Source organism: Anarrhichthys ocellatus, unplaced genomic scaffold, assembly GCF_004355925.1.
Source record: "Anarrhichthys ocellatus isolate YVR2014 unplaced genomic scaffold, GSC_Weel_1.0 scaffold30, whole genome shotgun sequence".
In the NCBI taxonomy this organism is placed as follows: domain Eukaryota; kingdom Metazoa; phylum Chordata; class Actinopteri; order Perciformes; family Anarhichadidae; genus Anarrhichthys; species Anarrhichthys ocellatus.
Genome location: NW_022280060.1, coordinates 763569 through 784453, shown reverse-complemented (window position 1 = coordinate 784453; position 20885 = coordinate 763569). Strand labels below are relative to the sequence as shown.

At 39.2% G+C, this 20885-nt stretch overlaps 3 protein-coding genes across 16 annotated transcripts in view; 1 reads left to right on the top strand and 2 right to left on the bottom strand.

Moving 5' to 3' along the window:
• Positions 1 to 6: 6 nt before the first annotated feature.
• Positions 7 to 2405, bottom strand: samd13 (sterile alpha motif domain containing 13). 2 transcript variants are annotated; one of them, XM_031864281.1, is made up of 5 exons: positions 2167 to 2405; positions 1700 to 1818; positions 807 to 849; positions 583 to 694; positions 7 to 507 (listed from the first exon to the last, which is right to left on the bottom strand). In XM_031864281.1, the coding sequence occupies exons 2-5, from the start codon at positions 1800 to 1802 to the stop codon at positions 364 to 366; spliced, it is 402 nt and encodes a 133-aa protein (XP_031720141.1). In that variant the 5' UTR covers positions 1803 to 1818; positions 2167 to 2405; the 3' UTR covers positions 7 to 363. The 2 variants fall into 2 exon arrangements, with proteins under 2 accessions (XP_031720141.1, XP_031720142.1); XM_031864282.1 differs by lacking the exon at positions 2167 to 2405 and adding an exon at positions 1946 to 2160.
• An 80-nt stretch (positions 2406 to 2485) lies between these two features.
• Positions 2486 to 14708, bottom strand: prkacba (protein kinase, cAMP-dependent, catalytic, beta a). Of its 6 annotated transcripts, XM_031864251.1 has the most exons (11): positions 13967 to 14708; positions 11247 to 11255; positions 10488 to 10549; positions 10060 to 10188; positions 9002 to 9100; positions 8650 to 8732; positions 8270 to 8396; positions 7855 to 7950; positions 6975 to 7097; positions 6596 to 6760; positions 2486 to 5805 (listed from the first exon to the last, which is right to left on the bottom strand). In XM_031864251.1, exons 1-11 carry the CDS (start codon positions 14010 to 14012, stop codon positions 5680 to 5682), a joined length of 1065 nt encoding a protein of 354 aa, XP_031720111.1. In that variant the 5' UTR covers positions 14013 to 14708; the 3' UTR covers positions 2486 to 5679. The 6 variants fall into 6 exon arrangements, with proteins under 6 accessions (XP_031720111.1, XP_031720112.1, XP_031720115.1 ...); XM_031864252.1 differs by lacking the exon at positions 11247 to 11255 and having other exon boundaries at positions 13967 to 14707; XM_031864255.1 differs by lacking the exon at positions 11247 to 11255 and adding an exon at positions 13342 to 13468 and having other exon boundaries at positions 10060 to 10549; positions 13967 to 14706.
• A 2117-nt stretch (positions 14709 to 16825) lies between these two features.
• ttll7 (tubulin tyrosine ligase-like family, member 7) overlaps positions 16826 to 20885 on the top strand; it is a 68538-nt gene continuing 64478 nt past the window's right edge. For all 8 annotated transcript variants that reach the window (XM_031864205.1, XM_031864200.1, XM_031864198.1 and 5 more), the window contains exon 1: positions 16826 to 17050. The gene's annotated coding sequence lies outside the window, so the exon portion shown is untranslated. The remainder of the gene's footprint in view (positions 17051 to 20885) is intronic.

Below are 20885 nucleotides of genomic sequence, written 5' to 3'. Positions count from 1 at the left end.
CACACACACACACACACACACACACACACACACACACACACACACACTCACACTCACACTCACAAAAATCCTTCCTGCACAGTATTTGCCCAAAATGACCTTCTTTCACATAAAAAAACACACAAAAGTTAAAATACATACAGTATCTCAAGCAGCGAAAATAAGAATGGATGAAAAGGGTAAACAGTTGAGGGTGCTCCATGTGCAACCCATTTTTGGAGTCCACGCTTGTAAAAACATACAGCATTCAAATTGTGTTAAGGTGCCACTGTGGCCAGAGGAGTCTTTGCGGAGTGGCAGCTAACCTGGGGTCTCCTGACACGATGATTGTCACTGAGGCGGGTGCTGGGATGGCCTGCGGCGCTACGAGGCGTTGCTCTTGAGGTGTTGAGTTTGCAGCGGCTTCACGTGGTACTCGTAGATTTTCAGCGCAGGGCCGAGTTTTATCGACAGTCCCGTCAGGACGTCGTTGCGCGTCATTAGCAACAGGGACTTGCCATCGATTTCCTGTCAGGCGGAGAGAGAGACGTATCAGACCGACTCTTAGTTTATTTTCATCACGAGCAGGAAGAGAACACCAACCTGATCCTGAAAAGCAGTGGCTTGCTCCTCAAACCCTGTTGCTTTGAAGTAATCGACGACGTCGGCGACCCCCCAGTTGGCGGGGTCCGGCAGCTGGCCGTTCTCCACTGGGCTGTGGAGTCACAGTGAATGCGTTCATCTTAATGTGCATGCACACTCAGCTGTTTAACACATTCTTTCAAATCTTTTAATAAACAATGTCTGACACTAATTGGATGTAATACCTTTTGGTGTCAACAGAGCCATTTGCCTTGTCTTCCATGCCAGCTGTAAGAAAATAAACACAATAATAATCATCGAACAAACCGTCATTACAACATGTAGCAACTTCAAATCAATGTTCAATATTCACCACAAAAGTCACTTTCAACAGCGTTAAAAGTCTTTTCTCCACTGGTTTTAAAGTACACAAAAGTCAGCATATTAGCTTTTTCTGGAACTTTCAACAAGTTGTAAACTCAAAAAAACTCGTTAAATGTTGTTGAAAGCTACAAAGACTTAACCTCAACTGTGAACTGCTATTGCTTGTTACAATTGTTAATTGAAACTATGACAGTTTGAGAGTAAAATATTCAATCAAATTACAATAAATTATTTGCAACACTAAATAATTGTTAGTTGCAGCCCTACAAAACGGGCAATACAACATGTATCAACGTGAAACACAATAACAAATTGTTCCTCAAATAACTTTTTTTCCACAGATTTTACATAAGCGAGAAATACTGTACACTGTGTATGCAGAATCTTCAACAACTATAATGTAATTAAAATGTTGTGCATAATTTCACACACATGTTTGGTGTCATTAAAAAGTCATACGCTAATTTGGATTTTGGGATATTATGAGTTTAAACAGTGCTTGGTCACAAAACAGTTCACGATGAAGCTACCTAAAGGGTCTGAGGAGTTTCTGCTGCATTGGACAAATAGTCAAAACAATTTAACTTTGGACTAAAAGCTTCCTAACAACACGAACTGAGGTTTTCTTTGAAACAGAAACCATGCTTTGGATAAACTGCTGGTGACCAAGGAAAGCTTGTGCTTTCATTGAGCCAACGCAGTTTGAAGTTAAAGCACTAATCTTAGCCATAAACAGGCTAAACGAGTCTCTTACAATCTGTAACGTTGCAGTAATTTTTCATCAGATGTCTTCTCTCGGAGAGCTCAGTGGGTTGGCAGCTCAAACACCATTGTTTCTCTTTCGCAGTCTTGGGCATTCACTGGGTATCCTCACTGCAATAACAGTAAATAAGTACAGGTGTTTAAACAGTGAAGAGACGTACAACCACAACACAGCTAAAGACCAGAACAAAGCTAACGCTGGTATTGTATCGATAACTGACAGGAGGGATGCACTCACGTTGTTAGCTGGATTTAAAAATAGCAGAATAACGTTATGAAATTGCATTAACTGACACGTAACGTTACATAAATAAAGTGAAAAGGAGCAATACAACACAGCACAATAATGAAATAACGTTATGATGGCGACAGCTGATATTTAATCGCCGCCTCTTCGTATTTGGTATTAAGCTAACAGGGATAGTTAGCTGGGTTTGCTAATACAGAATTTAACGTTACCTTATTTTAGGTGATTCCTGCTTGACAACAACAGTGCGTCCAAGCTACGCACGTACGTTGGATAACAAAAAAGTTTTCCAATCACTGAGATATTTTACTAATAATTAAACGGCGGTATTCATTTGATAGAATCAAGATTTAATCAAGTAAAGGCAACTAGCCCTCTTCATCGGTTTAGCTTCCTTCGCCCACATGACAGCAGAGAATCATGGGAAGTGGAGTTTTTACAGTTTTACCGCCAGCATCCGCAGTTCAGCATGATCACTGCAATTACTACACATACAATATTTCTCATTACATTGAATACCGACAATTTTAGTTATAATAAAAAGAATTTATTATAGTGACATATCCTTTGTTACATAAAATCTGCTACAGCAAAGTATATTCCCCTTGCAAACACAAGTAAATATGGGTGGGAAAAACGTGTCAGCCTTCTAAATGATGTGAAAAATATCCCACGAACTAAATACAGACACATTTCAGATTATTGATCCCATACTGGCATGTGTGACTAGCTACGAAGAACTCATAAACTGATTTCCTTCAGTCAGGAGTGTGAAGTGCCATCATTTACTTCAAATATGACAAACATTATTACACACATGAGGGCTAAATAACACAGAAGAAGAGCTGTGGATTTCCTACACATTTTTCATGGGAAGATTTACACACAGGCAGTTTGGATAGAAACATGCTGAATTCCCAGGTGCAGTTCTCAAAGTTTGTCCAAATAAAAATGTCATCGATTCTGCAATTACATTCTGTTCATCCTTCAAACTGGGAAAATAATATTGGGTCTCCTTTTAAAAAAAAAAAAATAAATAAAAAAAAAAAGAAGTAATAAAATACAACAAAAAGGTTCAGAAAAATAAGAAAAAAAGTTAACCTAAAAGGCTACAATTTAAAATTGGTATGAGAGGCATCAATGTGTATTAACTGTTGAAAATATTTAAATTTCGATAAATGGTTTATTTTTCATAAGGGCAAATGAAAAAGTGGTACAAATAAATAACCCACTATATTCACTGTAGATTACACTTTTGTGAATAAAACTGTTGGAGTCTCCTTATGCATACTGAGAACTATGCAAGTTAAAACAATTAAAATGTAATTCTAATATAAATAAAAAATAGCACACGATACAGTTGCGCCTTTTGAAATGAAACTGGGGCTAAATCAAATGTCACACCATGTGTTCAATTTATGAAAATCATGAATTCAGGCATAGCCAATATCAATATACAGCACATCAGTATCTTAAAAAAAAGCATTCAGTCACCAAACCTTTTCCACATTTGGTTGTCTAAGATTGTTGAACTTGATTAAATTGCATTTTTCTCATCATCAGACACTTGAGCACCATGTCAAATAATGATCTAAACTTCAGAAGACTTGTTAAATTTAAAGACCGTCAGCAATGCATTATTGTTTCCAAAAGATGTGAAATGTAAAACTTTGATTTCCCCACAACCCTGAGTGTCCAACCTGCAGAAATGACTTCAAACTCTGACCTCCCTGTGGACGGCAGGGACAAACTTCCCTCTAGAAAATCCAAAAAAATAAAAAAATAAATGTTTTTTAAAAAAAATCAAAAAAAAAAAAAATCACAAAAGCAGGAGCAATCGGATCTTTTCTGACTTCTGGAAGTTCAACAAGTGGATACCGTGGCCTTGTAGGTATTGAACCTTTGACATACAGATTCTATAATCACCTGTTAAATACACATGTCAACCAGTCACGCCAGAGGCAGGGACTACATTTCAGCAGCAAAGAGCAGGCGATGTGTCCGAATTCAGGGGAAATGAGTGATGCTCTGTATAGAAAAATCCCTCATAAAACCTATATTTCTCTTGAGGGGAGAAAATATGTATTAAATATGTGTAGACAATAACTTAACAGGAGAGATTTACAATGAAAATGTTCTTCAAAAGTCAGACTCTTTTGACCTTATTCCCTTTGAAAATCTGTAACAAGACAAAAACATTTTTGTCTGCTGACGTTCTCTGACTGACCTGACTCAAAGGAAGGAAGAGTGAGCAAATATTGCTTCATCACAGTGTACAAATTGGTTAAAAATGATGCAAAGAGACTACAAGCTATAGTTGAGGTAAGTATGTTTCAACCAAGTGGTGACCAAGATGAATACTTTTCCGGTTATGATATTTCAATTTTCTGTTATTATTTCATGGTTAACTGTTTAGTTTTGCTTCCATGGGATCATTCAGAGGAACACGTCACTCAGATAAAATCTAAGATCTAATGCATCAACATCCCAGGCAATAAAACTATTTTAAAAACGGTAACAAAACACAACAACAACAAAAAAGATGGGAACATTTTCAGGGCACTATTAGCTTGTTGTGACACTGCTGTACAAACATGCAAAAGTAAAATTGAAAATAAAACAAATATGGCAGTTGCACAGTGTCTTCTCAGAGCGCTGTGTAAGCACAATTTACAAACAAAAATTGGAAAGAAACCCAGAACGGACAAGATATGTCCATGTGACCAACACTGCTTCGCATCCACAGCAACATACTCTTACGAAAATCTAACAAACTGATCTTTCAGCAATTATGCCACGGCAATACACTTCATGTATCGGACGTAACAAAAAAAACAGATGCCCCCGTTGTGTGGAGTGAACACCTTTAGTTTTCCTTCCTTGTGAAACAAAGAGTTGTACCTGAAAAATATATCATCTCATTCCTTTCATTTAATACCACACCTGGTCTGAGATGTGACCAGATATGGATAAAACAATGCTACAATTGACTGAATACAGCACTGACAACTTTCTGCTCCGTAATAACACTTGTCACTGTTAATTCACCTCTTCAAGAACTGAATGTCTGAGTGCTAAAACTCAGAAACTTCAAGAAGCCATCAGTGTTGCTGTTCTTTCACTAAGCACGTTTCTTTGTTTGGAATTTGGTCATGCTTTAACAACACCAAGTGTTTGAAAATTGGAAGTCTCTCTCATATATATATATATATATATATATATATAAAAAAAACACACTCATGTCATGAAACAGACGACATATAACTGGCAAGACTCAATGTCGGAAATGCAAACCAAAACAATCCCTTCTATTTTCCCGAAGCTTAAATCACAATATGTGCAATACCAGCTAATACAATCATTCACTCTTTGTGCCATTTAAAAATGGGAATAAGATTAGTTTTCATGTTGCTTTTCAAATAATTATTTGAATTGAAATAAGGAGCGGCAAACGAAAAAAAAGAAAGAAAGAAAAGACAAAAAATGAGAACGTGGTCTAGTATTTTTTGTGTTGCAGCACAAGGGGGTGTCTGCATAATGTGCCTGTGTATAGGATAGTGCTAACTGCACGCAGGATCATGGCAAGAAGGACCTCATTCAGCTGTGTGGAATGAAGGAACGAGGCTTTGTTTTGAGCACGCGATGGCCTCGGTTCCACCATAAACCCTCAGGAGAGTGCAAATATCCCAAAACATGCGAGCCCTGACGGGACTCTTGCCCATTTACTAGAACTCGGCAAACTCTTTTGCACACTTTTCTGTTTGTGAGACACGAATGTCCTCCTCTTCGTAATCGTCAAAGTTGCTCGTGTCTCCTGGACCTCTGCACTTTGGCAAGAAGGGAGCTTCGACCTAAGAATGAGGAAGAAATAAAGGAATTGTTTTCTGATTATTGATACAAAAATGCTGTGTTAATTTTATTCACGAAAACTATGACAAAACTATGACAAAATATGATGAACGTATATTTTTGCTTGTTGGGCTCTCATAACGGGCCGCTCCTCATAACAAGGCTCCACCAATAATCATTCAACCTGTGTTTTTTTTTTTTTTTTTTTTTTTTTTTAAAAAAAAAAAATCAGATAACGATAAGAAATAATCCAATATAAAATAAGTGTCACTAAATAATAAAATGATTGGGTTTGGAAAGACTAGATCGATTTAATATGTTCAATATAATCTGATGACTAAATCAGATCATTTGAAACAGGACTAAGACTAAAACTACATTTTGAAAACATTAAAAGTTGACTTAAATGTAAACTACAACTGGACACAAATGTTTTAAATGAGTTTTAAAACTATGAAGGAAAAAAATAAACCAAAATGTGACTAAAACTAAAAAGCATTTTCATCTCAAGAGTAAGACTAATTCTAAAATAGCTTTCAAATTAAACACTGTAATACATATCTTAACTGGTGATATCTTAATAGTGTTTTCCCTGCCCAATCCATCATGACTACTAACAGAAAAGGTATTTGTAACCCCAACACAAATTTACAAAGAAGGGGCACACCTCACCATCACCTCACAACAAGATAACCTCATGTCTTGAATTTACAAAAGGACTAAATGATGGATAGTAACAGATGTGTCATTACATGTTTTCGGGTTCACAAACATGACATAATGACTACCTACCTTTCTCTCATAGATGGCAATCCAGTCTGTTTGGGAGAACCACTTGTGATTTTTTATGTCATTCACACCATTCTTCAGGTTGCCAAATCTCTTTGTCAGGTCTACCTGGAGCAGGTTTCTCAGCAGATCCTTCAGGTCGGAGCTAAAGTGAGAGGGAAATCGTACCTACAGGAGCCGAGGAGCCGAGCACGATCAACACAAAGACACGTTATTCATCCATATTAATATAACAAACACATGGTTGGTTACAGCATACGAAAGAGCAATACCAAACACCGGAGAAACAATGCCAAGTTGATGGTTGTGATTGAAAGGCAAGCAGATAAATGACAGAGCATTCAAATATTTGAACTCTTTGCATGTAACTATCTCTGCATACCTTGCCAGACACAATCTTTTCATAGATCTGGATCGGCTGATCAGCAAAAAAGGGAGGGTAACCAGCAGCCATTTCATAGATGAGAACTCCAAGAGCCCACCAGTCCACAGCTTTGTTGTAGCCCTGGAAGAGTCACGGACAGAAAAAAAAATCCATTATCTTCACGCAAAAAGCACCTCAGATAATGACCGGAAATGAAGGCTTGAGACATACAGAGCAGTCAGATATGCATAAAGACCAGAGTGACACATTTTTGTCTCGTGTTGGCTCTGCACTTTGCTTTAAATTGTGGGGTTTTATATTTACATCATGCAACTGTCTAATAATTGGATGTCTGTATAAACAAGTCCCCCACTTTTAGGTGGAACTGTAGGTGAGAGTTTAACATCGTTCAACAGTCGTATGTTATCTTACGTTAGCCTCAAGGGCTAGAACTTTTACCGTTGGAAACACAGTCAGCTGCTCCGGCTTGTCTCTCTCATTGGCTATTATAGTCCAGCTCAGAGAGTACTGACGTTATCATCCAGATTTGAACTCAAATATCAAACATGTTTTTGGAGGTCTAAGACTAGATCAGTAAACCCCTCACCTCATCAGATAAACTGGGCCAAACATCGATAACAACCACGGCCTCGAACCGGATTTCCCCTCCGATTGGAACTATTTCAGCTATTCATCCTGTTTTATATCTTGTACATGTTTTTAGATTTAAGATTGCTTTATTGTAAAGCACTTTGTAACTTTATTATTATTGTCATAGAATTGTGGTTACTATCCCTAAAAATAACTAGAATTCTTTTCTCTAAATATAAATGTGAAGACCCTTTAAAGCTGAATGTCATTACTTGTAAGTGGGCTGTATTGGGTACAAAGGGTTCACCTTGCTGAGGATGATCTCTGGAGCCAGGTACTCAGGAGTTCCACACAATGTCCAGGTCCTGCCTTTAACTCTTTTGGCAAAGCCAAAGTCTGTGACCTGAAGAAAGAACAATAGGAGCATGATAAGAAAAGTAAAGACGTAAAGGCAAAGTCCACATGTACTACATTTCAAACCATGATAGTCAACAGAAGCATACATCTGGTATTTTAACATCTAACTTGGATTAAACCGACTAAATGTGTTAATTCTCTATTTTGTAAGCAGTAGGTCCACCGACTCTTTCTTGGGTGTTTTCTACTAGCAGCTGATGTGTTTCCGATTACCTTCTCAGTTACAACTAATACTTTACAGACAGAACTTGTTGAAGACCGATACCTTTGCTTTTTCTATTATCAACTTCACACAGACCGTGTACCTGGATATAACCGCGTTGATCTATGAGCAGGTTTTCAGGCTTCAGGTCTCTGTAGATGAGGTCTAAGGAGTGAAGGTACTCGAAGGTGAGTACTATCTGAGCTGCATAAAATCTTGCATGGTGTTCACTGAAAGAATGGAGGGTGGGCAGTCAGACATCGGTGGCATATATGAAGACGAGTCTCTTCTGAGTGAAGGAGCAAACTCAATCATTCATTGTATAGCCGGAAAATAATGTCCGTCTCGAGCTATTCCATGACATTGACAGACCACAGTTAGCGAATTGAAAAATGTCCAGTTATTAGTGGCTGATATAGCATTTTACAATAAAAAAAAAAAAACAATGACTCAAATAATATATAATCGAAATGTACACTATACCTGAACCTTCCAATACGTCTGAGGTGAGAGAACATCTCTCCACCGGGCACATATTCCATCACCATGTAGAGGTTTGAGTTGTCCTGTTAATCAAAGCAAGACATCTTTAAGCAGGGGTCTCCTGTACCACCTGATCACATATTAAATGGTAGGTGGTCTTCAAGTAGGGAAATAAAACAACACAAAAGTGATGGTACATTATGGGGTTATCTTTTCTGTTGAGGTTGTTTTTAATTACAAACATAAAACTGGCTGGTCATTGTGAGATTAATACTATTTCAACTGTAGCACTGTGTCAGATGAACACATTGGGATTCCTTGGTGAAAAATATAAAAACGCGCGAGCAAGGACCTTGAACGCGTACTCCAATCTGACGAGGAAGGGGAACGAGACGGCCTGTAGTATCCTCTTCTCATTTAGTGTGTGTTCTATTTGCTTCAACTTCACCACCTGAAAAACACAAGGCACAATGCAAGTACTACGGTTGTATTAAGCACAGCATGTTCTTGATAACCGAGTATGTATGTGTGGCGTATCATTCCCCAAACTAAATGTAAAGCAGAGCCACAAGGACCCATGATTTCTGAGAGAGCTTTGCCTGATTAAAAAGTTAATAAGCAAAAAGTGGACATCACAGAAAGGAATGTCCTGATTTGCTATATCCTTAAGAATAAAAAAAGTCTAACATTAACTCAATCCACAGTTTCAACTGCATTACCACTCAATGACACAACACCTGGCCATGACTGTTACTGTGATGAATTACTGATAGTATATCAAGCAAGTTTTAAGCCTCTGCAAGTTAATTTGCATATGCTGCCGAAATAGCTAAAGGGAAAACAATGGCAACCTGTTAGGCAGTAAAAACACATTTGCAAACCTGTGAATGCATGGCATGCTTTGGGAAATGCTCAACAGCAATGTAACATGTATATGATTAGTAGTAGCATACAGTAGTAAGATAAGAAAAAAAACAAGACCACTGTGAAGGACTAATAAAAGTTCAGTGTACAAAGTGTGAAGACAAAAAAAAGAAGCCAAAGTGAGCAGACATCGGTGGTTATAAGGAAAGCGTTTCAGCATTACAGCTGAAACAGAAAGTCAGACAGCTTTTGCTCTTCAGTGTACCGCTACATGAGAAACGCACCGAGGACACGCTAACCTCCTCCTACGACTCTTACATCAGCATTAAAAGATCGAAACTCTCATGTGAAGTGCCTCTGAGGTTTTCAGCGATAACATTGGTCACAGTGCACGAGAGGAAAAGTTCCATTTCCTTTTACAAGATCTACTGCATTTTACAGCATTTGTCAAGCCTGCAGGAGTGTGCTTTTCACAGACTACCCGGGCTTCCTGACACTAGTTCTTTTGAGATGGGTAAAGTGATTTCTTTAAAGCCACGCACTTACTTTTTGTTTATCCAAGATCTTCATGGCGTAGAACTGATTAGTTTCTTTATGTTTGACAAGCATAACTCGCCCGAATGAGCCAGTGCCCAGCGTCTTGAACCTGTCAAAGTCATCCAGGCCAGTTGTGCTCTGAGGAAACATCGGCAGTGGAAGTGAGGACAGCAAACTGATGATTAAAATGCTTTATTTCTGCATGTAAATTTGGTGTCAGTGCAGCTCTTATGTGGCATTTTGTCTCCATGAAGCTGTGAGTAAAAACACATAAGATGGGTGATGTTTGTACAATACATGCTTTAGTGTCACAGCACAATTATGCACTCAGCTATGATTCAAGTCAACAAGATCTATGAAACCATGAAGTCCAGCGAGTTAAGAGAAAAGTAAAGTTTGAATTTTATAACGCAAAGTACACACAGGAAACAACTTACCTGTGGTGGACACTCCCATGTTCTTAAAAAATCTTCTTTGGCTTTAGCTAAGAACTCTTTCACTATAAACAGAGACAGAAGTGTGATTTAACAATCAGCATGTTGGTACTCACACGGTGTCAGTTGAGCATGTTGAGGAGAATAAACTGGGGCACTTTAGCGTGTTCAGGAAAATAAACAAAGGCAGTTCACATGTTTAGGGAAACAAATGCATTTTAAAAAAGGTCAAGCAAATGTCAAGTACTGAGGATGCAGGAATATACAAAACAGCAAAAAATACCCCCACACTCAAAAACACATGCCTAAGCAGGATATTATAATTAATAAAGTGATGCAAAAAAGCTCTTGTTGACTTTACAGAGTTGGCCAATTCAAAGACGAGCTATTCTGCATCTCTTTCAAGAGTAGATGGGAGTAAAGGAGGGAGGCAGTACTACTGGGCAGATAACATAACTGAGGCTACAGTGCAGGCATTAGAAAGACATTGTGAAAGTCACAGCAGACATGACATGTCATAAGTCACAGAGTCATGGCAGGTATCTAATGTCGTGTTGGTGGTGCATTTGGTATGCAGTTGCTGATTTAAATGCATACCTGGCATTGAAGGACTATGTGGAAGCTGTATGTTAACAGACTATCCTAACTAACCTCAGTCTTTGCAATACTTAGATGTAGGATTATACAAAGCCTGGTAGGCTTAAACTGCAGAATTAACTTGTTCTCTGTGACTTAGGACGGCTCATGGAAAAGTGAGCATACCAAAAGTCTCTACAGTTCACCCAAGGGTTTGCAGGAACATTCACCCACATGGATGGAAATGGTGGAGAAGAGAAAGAGAGGAAGAAACATTTATGAAGTGCTTAAAACAAGAATATTTGAGATTCAAGTGGTTTAAATGCAACACGTAACAAAGTGACACAGGAGAGGACAACTACCACCTGACAGAAGATACACCTGATGAAAATAGTCTACCTTTAAGTAACAAAATCATTTTGGTTGGAAAATGGATTTCTTCAATTGACTATGAAAGCAGTACTGTTGCTAAAACCAATAGTCAGGGGTTTTTAGTTGCTTACAATCAAGCAATAAGTGGATATTTCTGTCAATATGGGTTTGATTCTACACAGTAGGTCGCCTTTAATACTTAGACCTAACTTTTTCTTTCTTTATTACCAGTATTGCAGGAAGCTTTTTTTTTTTTTTTTTAAACAATCTTTCAATAAACAAAATATTGTTAAAACTACAAATATCTGTCACATAGACTATACAACAGTGATTGAAAAGACATTGAGTAAAGCACACATATATCACATTTCATACTTGAAAAACAGTACACAGAAATGACAGGACAGAGATGATGCAAGCAACTGAAGCACCACAAATGGCCCGTTCTACAACGCTTATTTTACTGGATCCGTGTGCTTGATACAAACTCATGACCAACAATGTGCATGAAAATATAAATACTCATAACCAACATTAGACTAATACACCACTTGGTCAAGCTTCTTTAAAATCAGTTTTCCGACACACAAAAACTACAAAAGCAAGCAGAGACGCGTCCGGCTCAAAGCTGCAGATGGCAGCCGACAAGTTTTAGGTGTAAAAGCAACACATCACACTTACTGAACTTATCCCACATGATGGTGAACTCAGATATATGAGGCACCTCGCTCTCTTGTCCCCTCTGCTCTTGGCTACTCTTACGATATCGATGGAAAAGGCGACTGGCGAAGGATTGTTCCTTTCCCTGGGCCATTTAGAGACAAATGTGAGTGAAAAGGCTCACAGGCAAAGTAACCGTTTTCCGACTGAAGACCAACGAGTGATACACACTTCCTGTATGCAGCCAAGTGCGTCGCAATGCTTGGTTAACCACATAAAAATGAAGCTTCCTGTTCAAGTACTCTGCTTCAGTTCAAGCAGCCAACTGCATGTCTACTTTCTCTATGTGGTGTGGAAAACACTTATTGGTCTGAAATGCAAATGGTGATGTTGTTTTTGACAAAGGTATATAAAGTACGCAAAGCACACATAAAAGGCCAGCCTCTTATGGTTATGTCAAAAACATTGTGCAGCTGTGGCGCATTCAGAGTGCTGATAAGGGAATTGGAGGCCTGTAACACCCACTGACTGACCTAGAGAGAAGTTATCTCCAGGTTATCGTGCTCTCTGGTGGTAAAGTTTAACAATGCAGTTCTTCAAAGAGCTTTCCCCTTTGCTTAAAGTCACCCGGACGAACTGACCCTAATGCTGCACACTCTTTTGTTTGTTTTGTAGTTACAGCAGTGTGAGCCCCTCTGAATTAAATACAAACAGAAACATAAATGACACCAACAATGTGTGAACAGTTTGTTTCTGTACCTGGCAGTTTGCGCCACACTATTATTGGACACAACTTTCAATGCATCCCTGCAGAAACTACAGTTACCTTGTATAACAAGGCTGCGAGACTGTATGGACTACTGCCAGTCAGAAAGCGGGTCAAGATCAGTGCTCTCCAGACAGACAGTTTAGCGGATTAGCTTGGTCATTACTGACAAACGAACACTAAACACAACACAGTGGCCTCTGGCTATTGCTTTCAAGTGATTGATGGAGCCCTTCAGATTGAGAAATTGCTATTAAACAGGTGCAATTTGACAAGGACGGGAGCTACCTCTCCTTGCTGTTGTAGCACCAAGGCAACACGTTGATGTTGGTGCGAGAAAGCAGCGATCGAGGCATAACATTTTTGATTTACAGCTGACATGACACATCAAGTGAGGGGGTTGGATAGAAAACGTTGCTAGCCATTTTGTAGCCCTTATTTTGAAAACAAAGCCACCAAAAACACCACCACCATCATCATTACCATCACTATCCTGCTTTAACCACACCACGCAGCCATCTGGTCCACTTGTCTCTCAGTCCTATCAGGTACCTGTTGTTGTTGTTGTTGTTGTTGTTGTTGTTGGCAGTGACTAGGCCTTGTGCTGCAACTTCAGTAGAAACACATTTTTGCTGATGTTATCCGGGCTCCAGGCAGCTGATATTAGCTATTTGGAACTTAAACATTGTGCTTTGATAACTTCAGTTACACGTTACAGTGTGAGCAAAAATATATAATCCTAAATTTCGTTGAGTCAAGGATCTCTTTGCATTCACTGCTGTGGGAGACCTTCAAACAGGATGGCGAGGACCTCACTGCCATTTGCTCATAGGTTACTTTTAATAACTGGCTAGGTGCATCATCTGTGGCACTGTTTCCAAGTGGGATAAGCAAACAGACACCATAACGAGGGAGCTAGGCTAACAAACCTAAACTGCCCTACCAAAGATGGTTCTTAGTTATTACTGTAACATTGCTGTCTGCTACCACTGGACAACAACTGACTGATAAAAGGCTGCACTCCACTGACTTTATCAAATGCAAACGCTGTATAAACAGCCAACGTGAGATGGCTAACATGCTAGCTGGATGCTTCTCAGGTACTCACCGCTTTCTTGCTCATTGCCTTTCTTGGCAGTCGCTGTGTTTCCCATCGTAGGAGGACAGGGCGATGCACAGCTGGCTAGGAGCGACGATGGTGGCGGTTAGCTAACAGGGTCCTCCGTTAGCTAGCTAACAGATTTCAGCTTGTGCTAGCTGGCTGGCTAACAACAACATCAATGTCTTCTCTTGGTGGACAGAACCTCGACGTGCTCTGCTAACCGCCCTGTTGATCTTTATGTACAATGTCCTTTTGCCGTTCAAGTATGCCTCCGCTGGAATGAAAACATGATCCAGACTTTTCACCTCTGCCTGCTGTCGTTTTGTGCTGCGTTCACGTCATATGGGAATACCCACGGAACAGACTTTAGTGGGTGAAATGCTGCTTTCAAGGGCCGGTCGGAAATCGTAGTGGCTCAAGTGTCACATGATTTATTATGTAAAAGTTGTTTGTTATATTCATAACAGTCATATTTAGCAATTATCTATGTAATAGACTGAATCACTTTGACTGATGTACATTGATCACTCTGTGCCTAAAATATGCCTCTCAAAACTATCATTATTACTATTATTGTTTTGTATACACAGGTCATTTTATCAATATGCATATTCATTCAAATATGTTGCTTAGTCCGGGATAGATGCTAATATTTTTAAGCCCTGGCCTCATGGGCCACCAAGCCCCTAAATGTGGTGGCTAAAATACATTTTTGGTGGCCCAAATGTAAACCTATGTAAAAACTATAGACAGAAAAGGCAATTTAACTTAATTTAACACATGCCTTCATTAACATAATGCAAATATGTAATTGTTTATTCAAATTTAAAACTAGTTATTTGTCTTCTCACAGTCCCTAGTGCATATAGGGCAGTCTATCATGTTTGCATAATACATCAAATTAAAATGAATAGGAAATAAATGATGGAAATTAAGCAGGACTGTTGTGCTGACTGGCTGTTAACAGATAAAATCTAGCGTTAAGGGATTGGTGACTTTGAGACACACAGTCTCATTTTTAAGAGATACCTGATAAAACTTGGTGGCCACAGAGTTTCGGAGAGACAATGAATGAACGCAGGAAAAGTAATAGCATATAATGATCTACTTCCTTCACATTTATTTATACAGCAAATAAAGTACTGCAGTATCTACCTTAATGAAAATATCCAGCCAATTGTAATAATTAGGACTTTTGGACCACAAAATTAAGTGATGGAAACCTTTATATTTACAAGCGTTAATTATGGTCACTGTATTTCCCATGATTCATGAATGCAGCATTTTTGACAGAGCAGAGCATACAAAGTCAATTGTTTTTGGAAGAAAACCTGCAGACTTTATTTGATAAAATAAAAACAAATGGGTGAATCCTGTGATAAGATGTATTAGTGGTCATTGAAAACTTTTCAGCTGTAGACCCTTCAGTTTAAGGTAAAATGTTTGTGATGTTATAAAAAATAAAAGAATAGGTAACTGCCAATCATTTCTTTATAATACAAATGAAAAACAAAAGTTAAAATTGTTGATCTTGGCTTACCTTTGATTTACATCTGCAAGGCTGCCAGTAATAGTGTCTCATAAGGTGTGACTGTTAATCATTAGTGCACTGTAAAATGTCAAATATGATAATTGAACAAGTTAGTTAGGTTAGAATTGAAATGTCTTAAGATGCTGCATGACTAACGGCCCCAAACTCCAAAGTAATCGTTTTTTAAATCAAGTATTTATTCAACAAATTGTTCTAGCACATCCATGAGGGATAAGGCAGGATAAAGGGCACAGTAACTTTAGCACTCCTTACTTCTACTGCTTTTGCTTTTATGTGAAACATAAAACACAAAATTTTTGGCAAATAAAAACATATAACATAAAATGTTTAACTCCATAGTTTTACCTCAACCCAACAACTCAGTTTCATGTAACATCCTGTAGAAATGGTTTCATATACCAGCCTTGATCTCCCTTGGATGCTCTTTTGTAGCAGATGTGAGCTCTGACCTGCAATGGGGGCACAAGGCCAGAATTACTTACCCTTCAAGGATCAGGAGTGTCACATCAGAATACATAGTTTTAACGAAGACATACACCTGAAGGACATTGTGTGCTGTTGTTCAGAAGTGCTTGTAAGCCAATTTAAGGACTTCATAGTCTTTATGGTGTTGAAAAAAAAATCTGTATATGAATAAATAAAAACAAATCTAAACGAACTATTGAAAAAATCCAAAGCGGCCTGATGTAATCTAATGACATGTATTTGACTGCAAAACACTGACGTTGTCAAAGATTCAATTGAAGAATTTTTTTTTTACAAAAAACGATACATTGAACTTGTTTAAAAGCTTTGTTTCAGTTCTCAGTTGACTGAAAACATGATAAATACCAAATCATTCGCACAACATCACGTAAACTAACCTAAACTGATATTTTGTAAATCACAAAGTAGGAATAAAAGTGTCTGTGACCGTTTGATGAATATCCCCACGTTATTACAGCGATAAATAGGTAACAATAACTGAATAGCACGCCAATGACCTCTGAGTGGGACGCACCCATAATCGATTGTTTTTCTTTTAGCACCATGGTCAGCGACACAGTTGCTAGGTAGCCTCTCTGTGTTTGTATCAGCGAGTTGTGGAGGAAGAGCTACGTTAAATAATGACCTCAACGGTGTACGAAATATACCTCGCAGCTTTGGTAACACTTTTGTTGTCACTCACAACTAGTAAAGAGTTGACAATGATATGAGCCGACTTAACATGTACGCCCTACAGTACACCAAACGTCAGGTTGGTACCAGACTGACAATGCAAACTTCAGCACTTCATTCAGCCCCCCCCCCCTCTCAAAGAGCGAATGGTTTAGCCCATGGATTCGCTCCAGCACACACAAGAGGACTAAAAGATACAGATTTTGTCAACCAACGTCCTTGTTCAATAGTAACGCCGTTACACAACATAAACAATGTTGTATTCTTCAGAATACTCTCGGGACTAAAGTGTTTTTTAAAAAGAGACCCCAGTGTATCACATAACGGCGGCTGTGTCGGTTGACATCAACAGAAGAGCTGCACTGCCTGGAATAAATAAGGTAACGTTAACGGGCTACTTCTCCATCCTTAGCTCGGTGGTGCTGCTAAGCTAACTGTACAGTAGCCCAGGGTCATTATGTTTCCTCTGAAACATTACACTGCATCTCATTCAGCAATTTGTTATTTCATATTGAAGCTGCAGTAAATGATAAGGCCGTGACGACATGGCTGTAACGTTACATTAGATGGTAGCAGGTTAACTGGATAGCAACATTTTGCCAGATTGTTTCCTTGTGTGATCCTTCCTCCAACTGACCTGAGAGGCTAGCAACCTAACGTTAGCTACCGCTTGCTAGCAACTTATTGATAGCAATAATTCACCTGCTTAGGCTTTTGTGACATTTCATTTGTGAGCGAAAGAAATTTCCCGAAAGACACCCACGATGCATGCGAGGTTTAAGAAATCCAGTTTGGGCTAATCCAGAAATACAGACATAGATACGTTAATGGCCTTACCATGTTGACTGCCATGCTGTGACAAGCACTGGTCCCCTCAATGCTCTTATAGCATAGCTTCTTAGCTCAGGCTATAGCTTTGCAAGTATAAAGCAATCTAGTCCTGAAGTGGTATGTGTTCTTTGAAGAGCCATCTGATTTAGGCCGGTCTGTTTGTAGTCCAGTATGCCACTTACAATACCACATGCTCATAGAGCAGCCAGGAGATTACCATTCCTAAAAGAGCAGATGTCTTACATAATAATTACAACATAACATATGAGTTCTAGATGGCATCATGCCTCCTGGACTTATCCCAGTGATGAGGCTTTTATGAAGGATATGATATGTATAAGCTTTTATTTGCATGCAAGCTAAAGTTGGCGTCCAGGATACTCATTGCACCTACAATAACTTAGCAATTAGGCTTGGTTGTTATTTGATACAAGTTTACATTTTGAATTACTTGCCATATGCACAGCAGTTGACATATAGTCGGTGTCAGCACCTAGTTTGTTTCTTTCTTACACTTTGCTCGACTTCCCTCTGTAATGTCTTTGAGTTCTCTCGTATCTAGCACAGACCCTTGCTGGGTTTGCCGACCATAAACCACAAACTGAAACCCAGTCTTATTTGGATACAATCAGACAGGATTAGGCACACATGTAGAGCACTGTTTGATTAACAGGTGAACCCATAATCATATGTGGTGATGATACATCTGCATACATGTAAAGCTAATTTGAGTGCAGTGCTTTTGAACAAACACCTACGTGTATGTTGTTTAATAAACTATAAGTTATTTATACAGGAAATAAGGCCAGGCAAGATCATAGTTAATGTAAAACTTGAATTGCATTTCTAAGGGAGTGGTTGGATTTTTACATGTCAACAATATGCCTGCATCACTGTAGATTATATCCAATAAAGTTAAGCTTAGCTTTCAGCTTTTTGTTGGTGTATTTCAGGACCCCGTGGGCTGACAGCTCCCACACATGTTCCTCCTCATATCTGGAAAAAGGCACAAAGCCAGAGTTGGGTCACTGGTTTGAGCTAATTTTAGATCCACTGGCAATTCTACACCGACTACTTTGCTGTGAGAGAGTAGCCCGCAAAATCAGCTCAATCATTTTTCCTGTTAGGACGATGTGGTGATCACAGCTAAGTGGATGATATACAATAGTTCTTACAAAAGGAATCTTGCAAGCATACTGTATTTATTTTGAACATGTACACAATTGCATTGTGCCTTTTAAATGTCCAGTGAATAGGATTTAATTTATACTATTTTTATGACAAAAGCTACCTTTTCTTCATATTCTTTTGTTTACATTTGCCTTTCAGTGTGTAACAGTACAACGTGTCTCCATTCTTTGCCCTTTTGAATGGTTATACATACCCTGAGGTCCCCGCAGTGCTGTAATGGCAAAACCGGGGCACTCCATGTACAGAAAAGAACTGCTGACATAAGGCCAAGTGGTGTTCCCCCCAAGCCTCTCTATCGATTCTGTATTTGACGTTTTCAAGATTTAGTTTCATGTAAGGAAGGGAGAACTTAAAACAAACCCTCCAGGGAAGTACCGCTGGTGGTTGAAGGTACTTGTTAATAGATGTGACACCGCCTGTCATGTCTACTGCTTTGGTTCAGGTTTTCCTTTGGCACACTTTTTCTAAAGCTATTTGTGCTGTCCTTTTGGATTTGCCTTTGACATTAAACGGAGTAGCGTATTTTTGAAGTGCCGTTGTCTTATTACAGTTGGATAATAACAGTGGGAAAATGAATTTCTTGGTAGAGTTTTGAACAAGAACTACTTTACTTCCTGATATTGTTTTCAGTATTTGTTCGTGATGTAGCCTAAATGCTGCAGAAAAGAGAGAGAGAACCATGATGTACAGTTACGTGACACACACACATTCACAACTTGTGCTGGATAATTAGGGGTGTATTCTGCATAACAACGCCCTGAAAGACAGACATGCTTTTGTCATGCATTCAGGGCCTGTGAGACAGAGAGTGATGCAGATGAGCAGCATGAAGAGCTGACTCTCTACAATGAAGCCTTTCTGTGCTGTGTGAGGCAAAGAGGGGGGAGTGCATGAGATCAGCATCCATAGCAGTTCTGCCTGTTCAGTGCTGCTCTGCTATGGTGGCCCTCTGGCTCACTCTGTTGGAGAAGAAGGGTCATTGCATCAGAGGATTAACAGAACGTTATCAGGGAAAGGACGTTATTTAGTGAAGATTCAATACTTCACTGAAATGATTAATTGCGTTGATGCGAGCAGTAAAGTATATCGGATGCAAGTTTAGAAGTCTGAACCCACTTTGTGGATGTGCTCACGTTGCATTCCTCATATTGTTACGAAAATGGCAAAAAAGGAACAAAAAATGATTCAGCATAATAATAATAATAATACATTTTATTTATATAGCGCTTTAAAAGGCACTCAAAGACACTTTACATGGTAAAAACAGAAACAATAAAAGCATTTATAATAACAACAAAATCTATGACATCATAACAGTAAGAAAGAAAAATAAACACGAAAAGAAAGAAAGAAAACATACATGACTGACTTTAGAGGTTAAAAGCAGATTTGAATAGGTGAGTTTTAAGTGCAGTTTTGAAAGTGGCGAGTGACGGAGAATGTCTGAGGTGTTGGGGCAGGGAGTTCCAGAGGGAGGGGGCAGCAACGGAGAAGGCCCTGTCCCCCCAGGTCCGATGCTTGGACAGAGTAGGGGGGGTAAGGAGGTTGGTGTCGGCGGATCTGAGGTTGCGGTTGGGAGTGTGACGGTGCAGGAGGTCTGAAAGGTATGAAGGGGCGAGGTTGTGGAGGGCTTTGTAAGTAATGAGGAGAATCTTGAACTGGATTCTTTGCTGTTTGGGGAGCCAGTGGAGGTTTTGAAGGACTGGGGTGATGTGGTCTCTGGTGCGGGAGTGGGAGAGAAGACGAGCAGCAGAGTTCTGCCCGTAATACAGTATACTATCGAGGATGTTATCATATTATAAATGTCATTATTTTCATGCTAAACATACATTGTCTGTAATGCAATTATTGCATCTTTTTCTATTTTATTAGACAGGAAATAAAATGACTGCAGCGATAGGACGGGTACGGCGTGTGACAACGACCACTGAGCTCAATTCAAACTTGTGATGTCACAACAGGATGTCCTGCTCAAGTCCCTCTATCAGTCCCTCTAATCTGGTGTCTGGTTGCACTGAAATCCCTCTTCTATCATGTGAATGCAAGTAGAACTAGGCCGTCTTTGCAGCTGATAACCACCGCTACCCATAAGACGAATGAGCGATACACGACAGAGCCTCTCTCTCTCTCCTGGGTCAACCATCAGTGCTTCAACCCTGACCGTGTACAGTAACGGTACGCATGCAAACATGC

Coding starts and splice junctions, on each gene's coding strand:
- samd13 (XM_031864281.1), bottom strand. CDS start 1,802: ATGCCCAAGACTGCGAAAGAGAAACAATGGTGTTTGAGCTGCCAACCC. Junction 850..1,699: donor TTACTGCAACGTTACAGATT/GTAAGAGACTCG, acceptor ATTTTCTTACAG/CTGGCATGGAAGACAAGGCA. Junction 695..806: donor GGCTCTGTTGACACCAAAAG/GTATTACATCCA, acceptor GTGACTCCACAG/CCCAGTGGAGAACGGCCAGC.
- prkacba (XM_031864250.1), bottom strand. CDS start 12,246: ATGGCCCAGGGAAAGGAACAATCCTTCGCCAGTCGCCTTTTCCATCGA. Junction 10,550..12,113: donor CATCATGTGGGATAAGTTCA/GTAAGTGTGATG, acceptor CTCTGTTTATAG/TGAAAGAGTTCTTAGCTAAA. Junction 7,951..8,269: donor ATCAACGCGGTTATATCCAG/GTACACGGTCTG, acceptor TTCTTTCTTCAG/GTCACAGACTTTGGCTTTGC.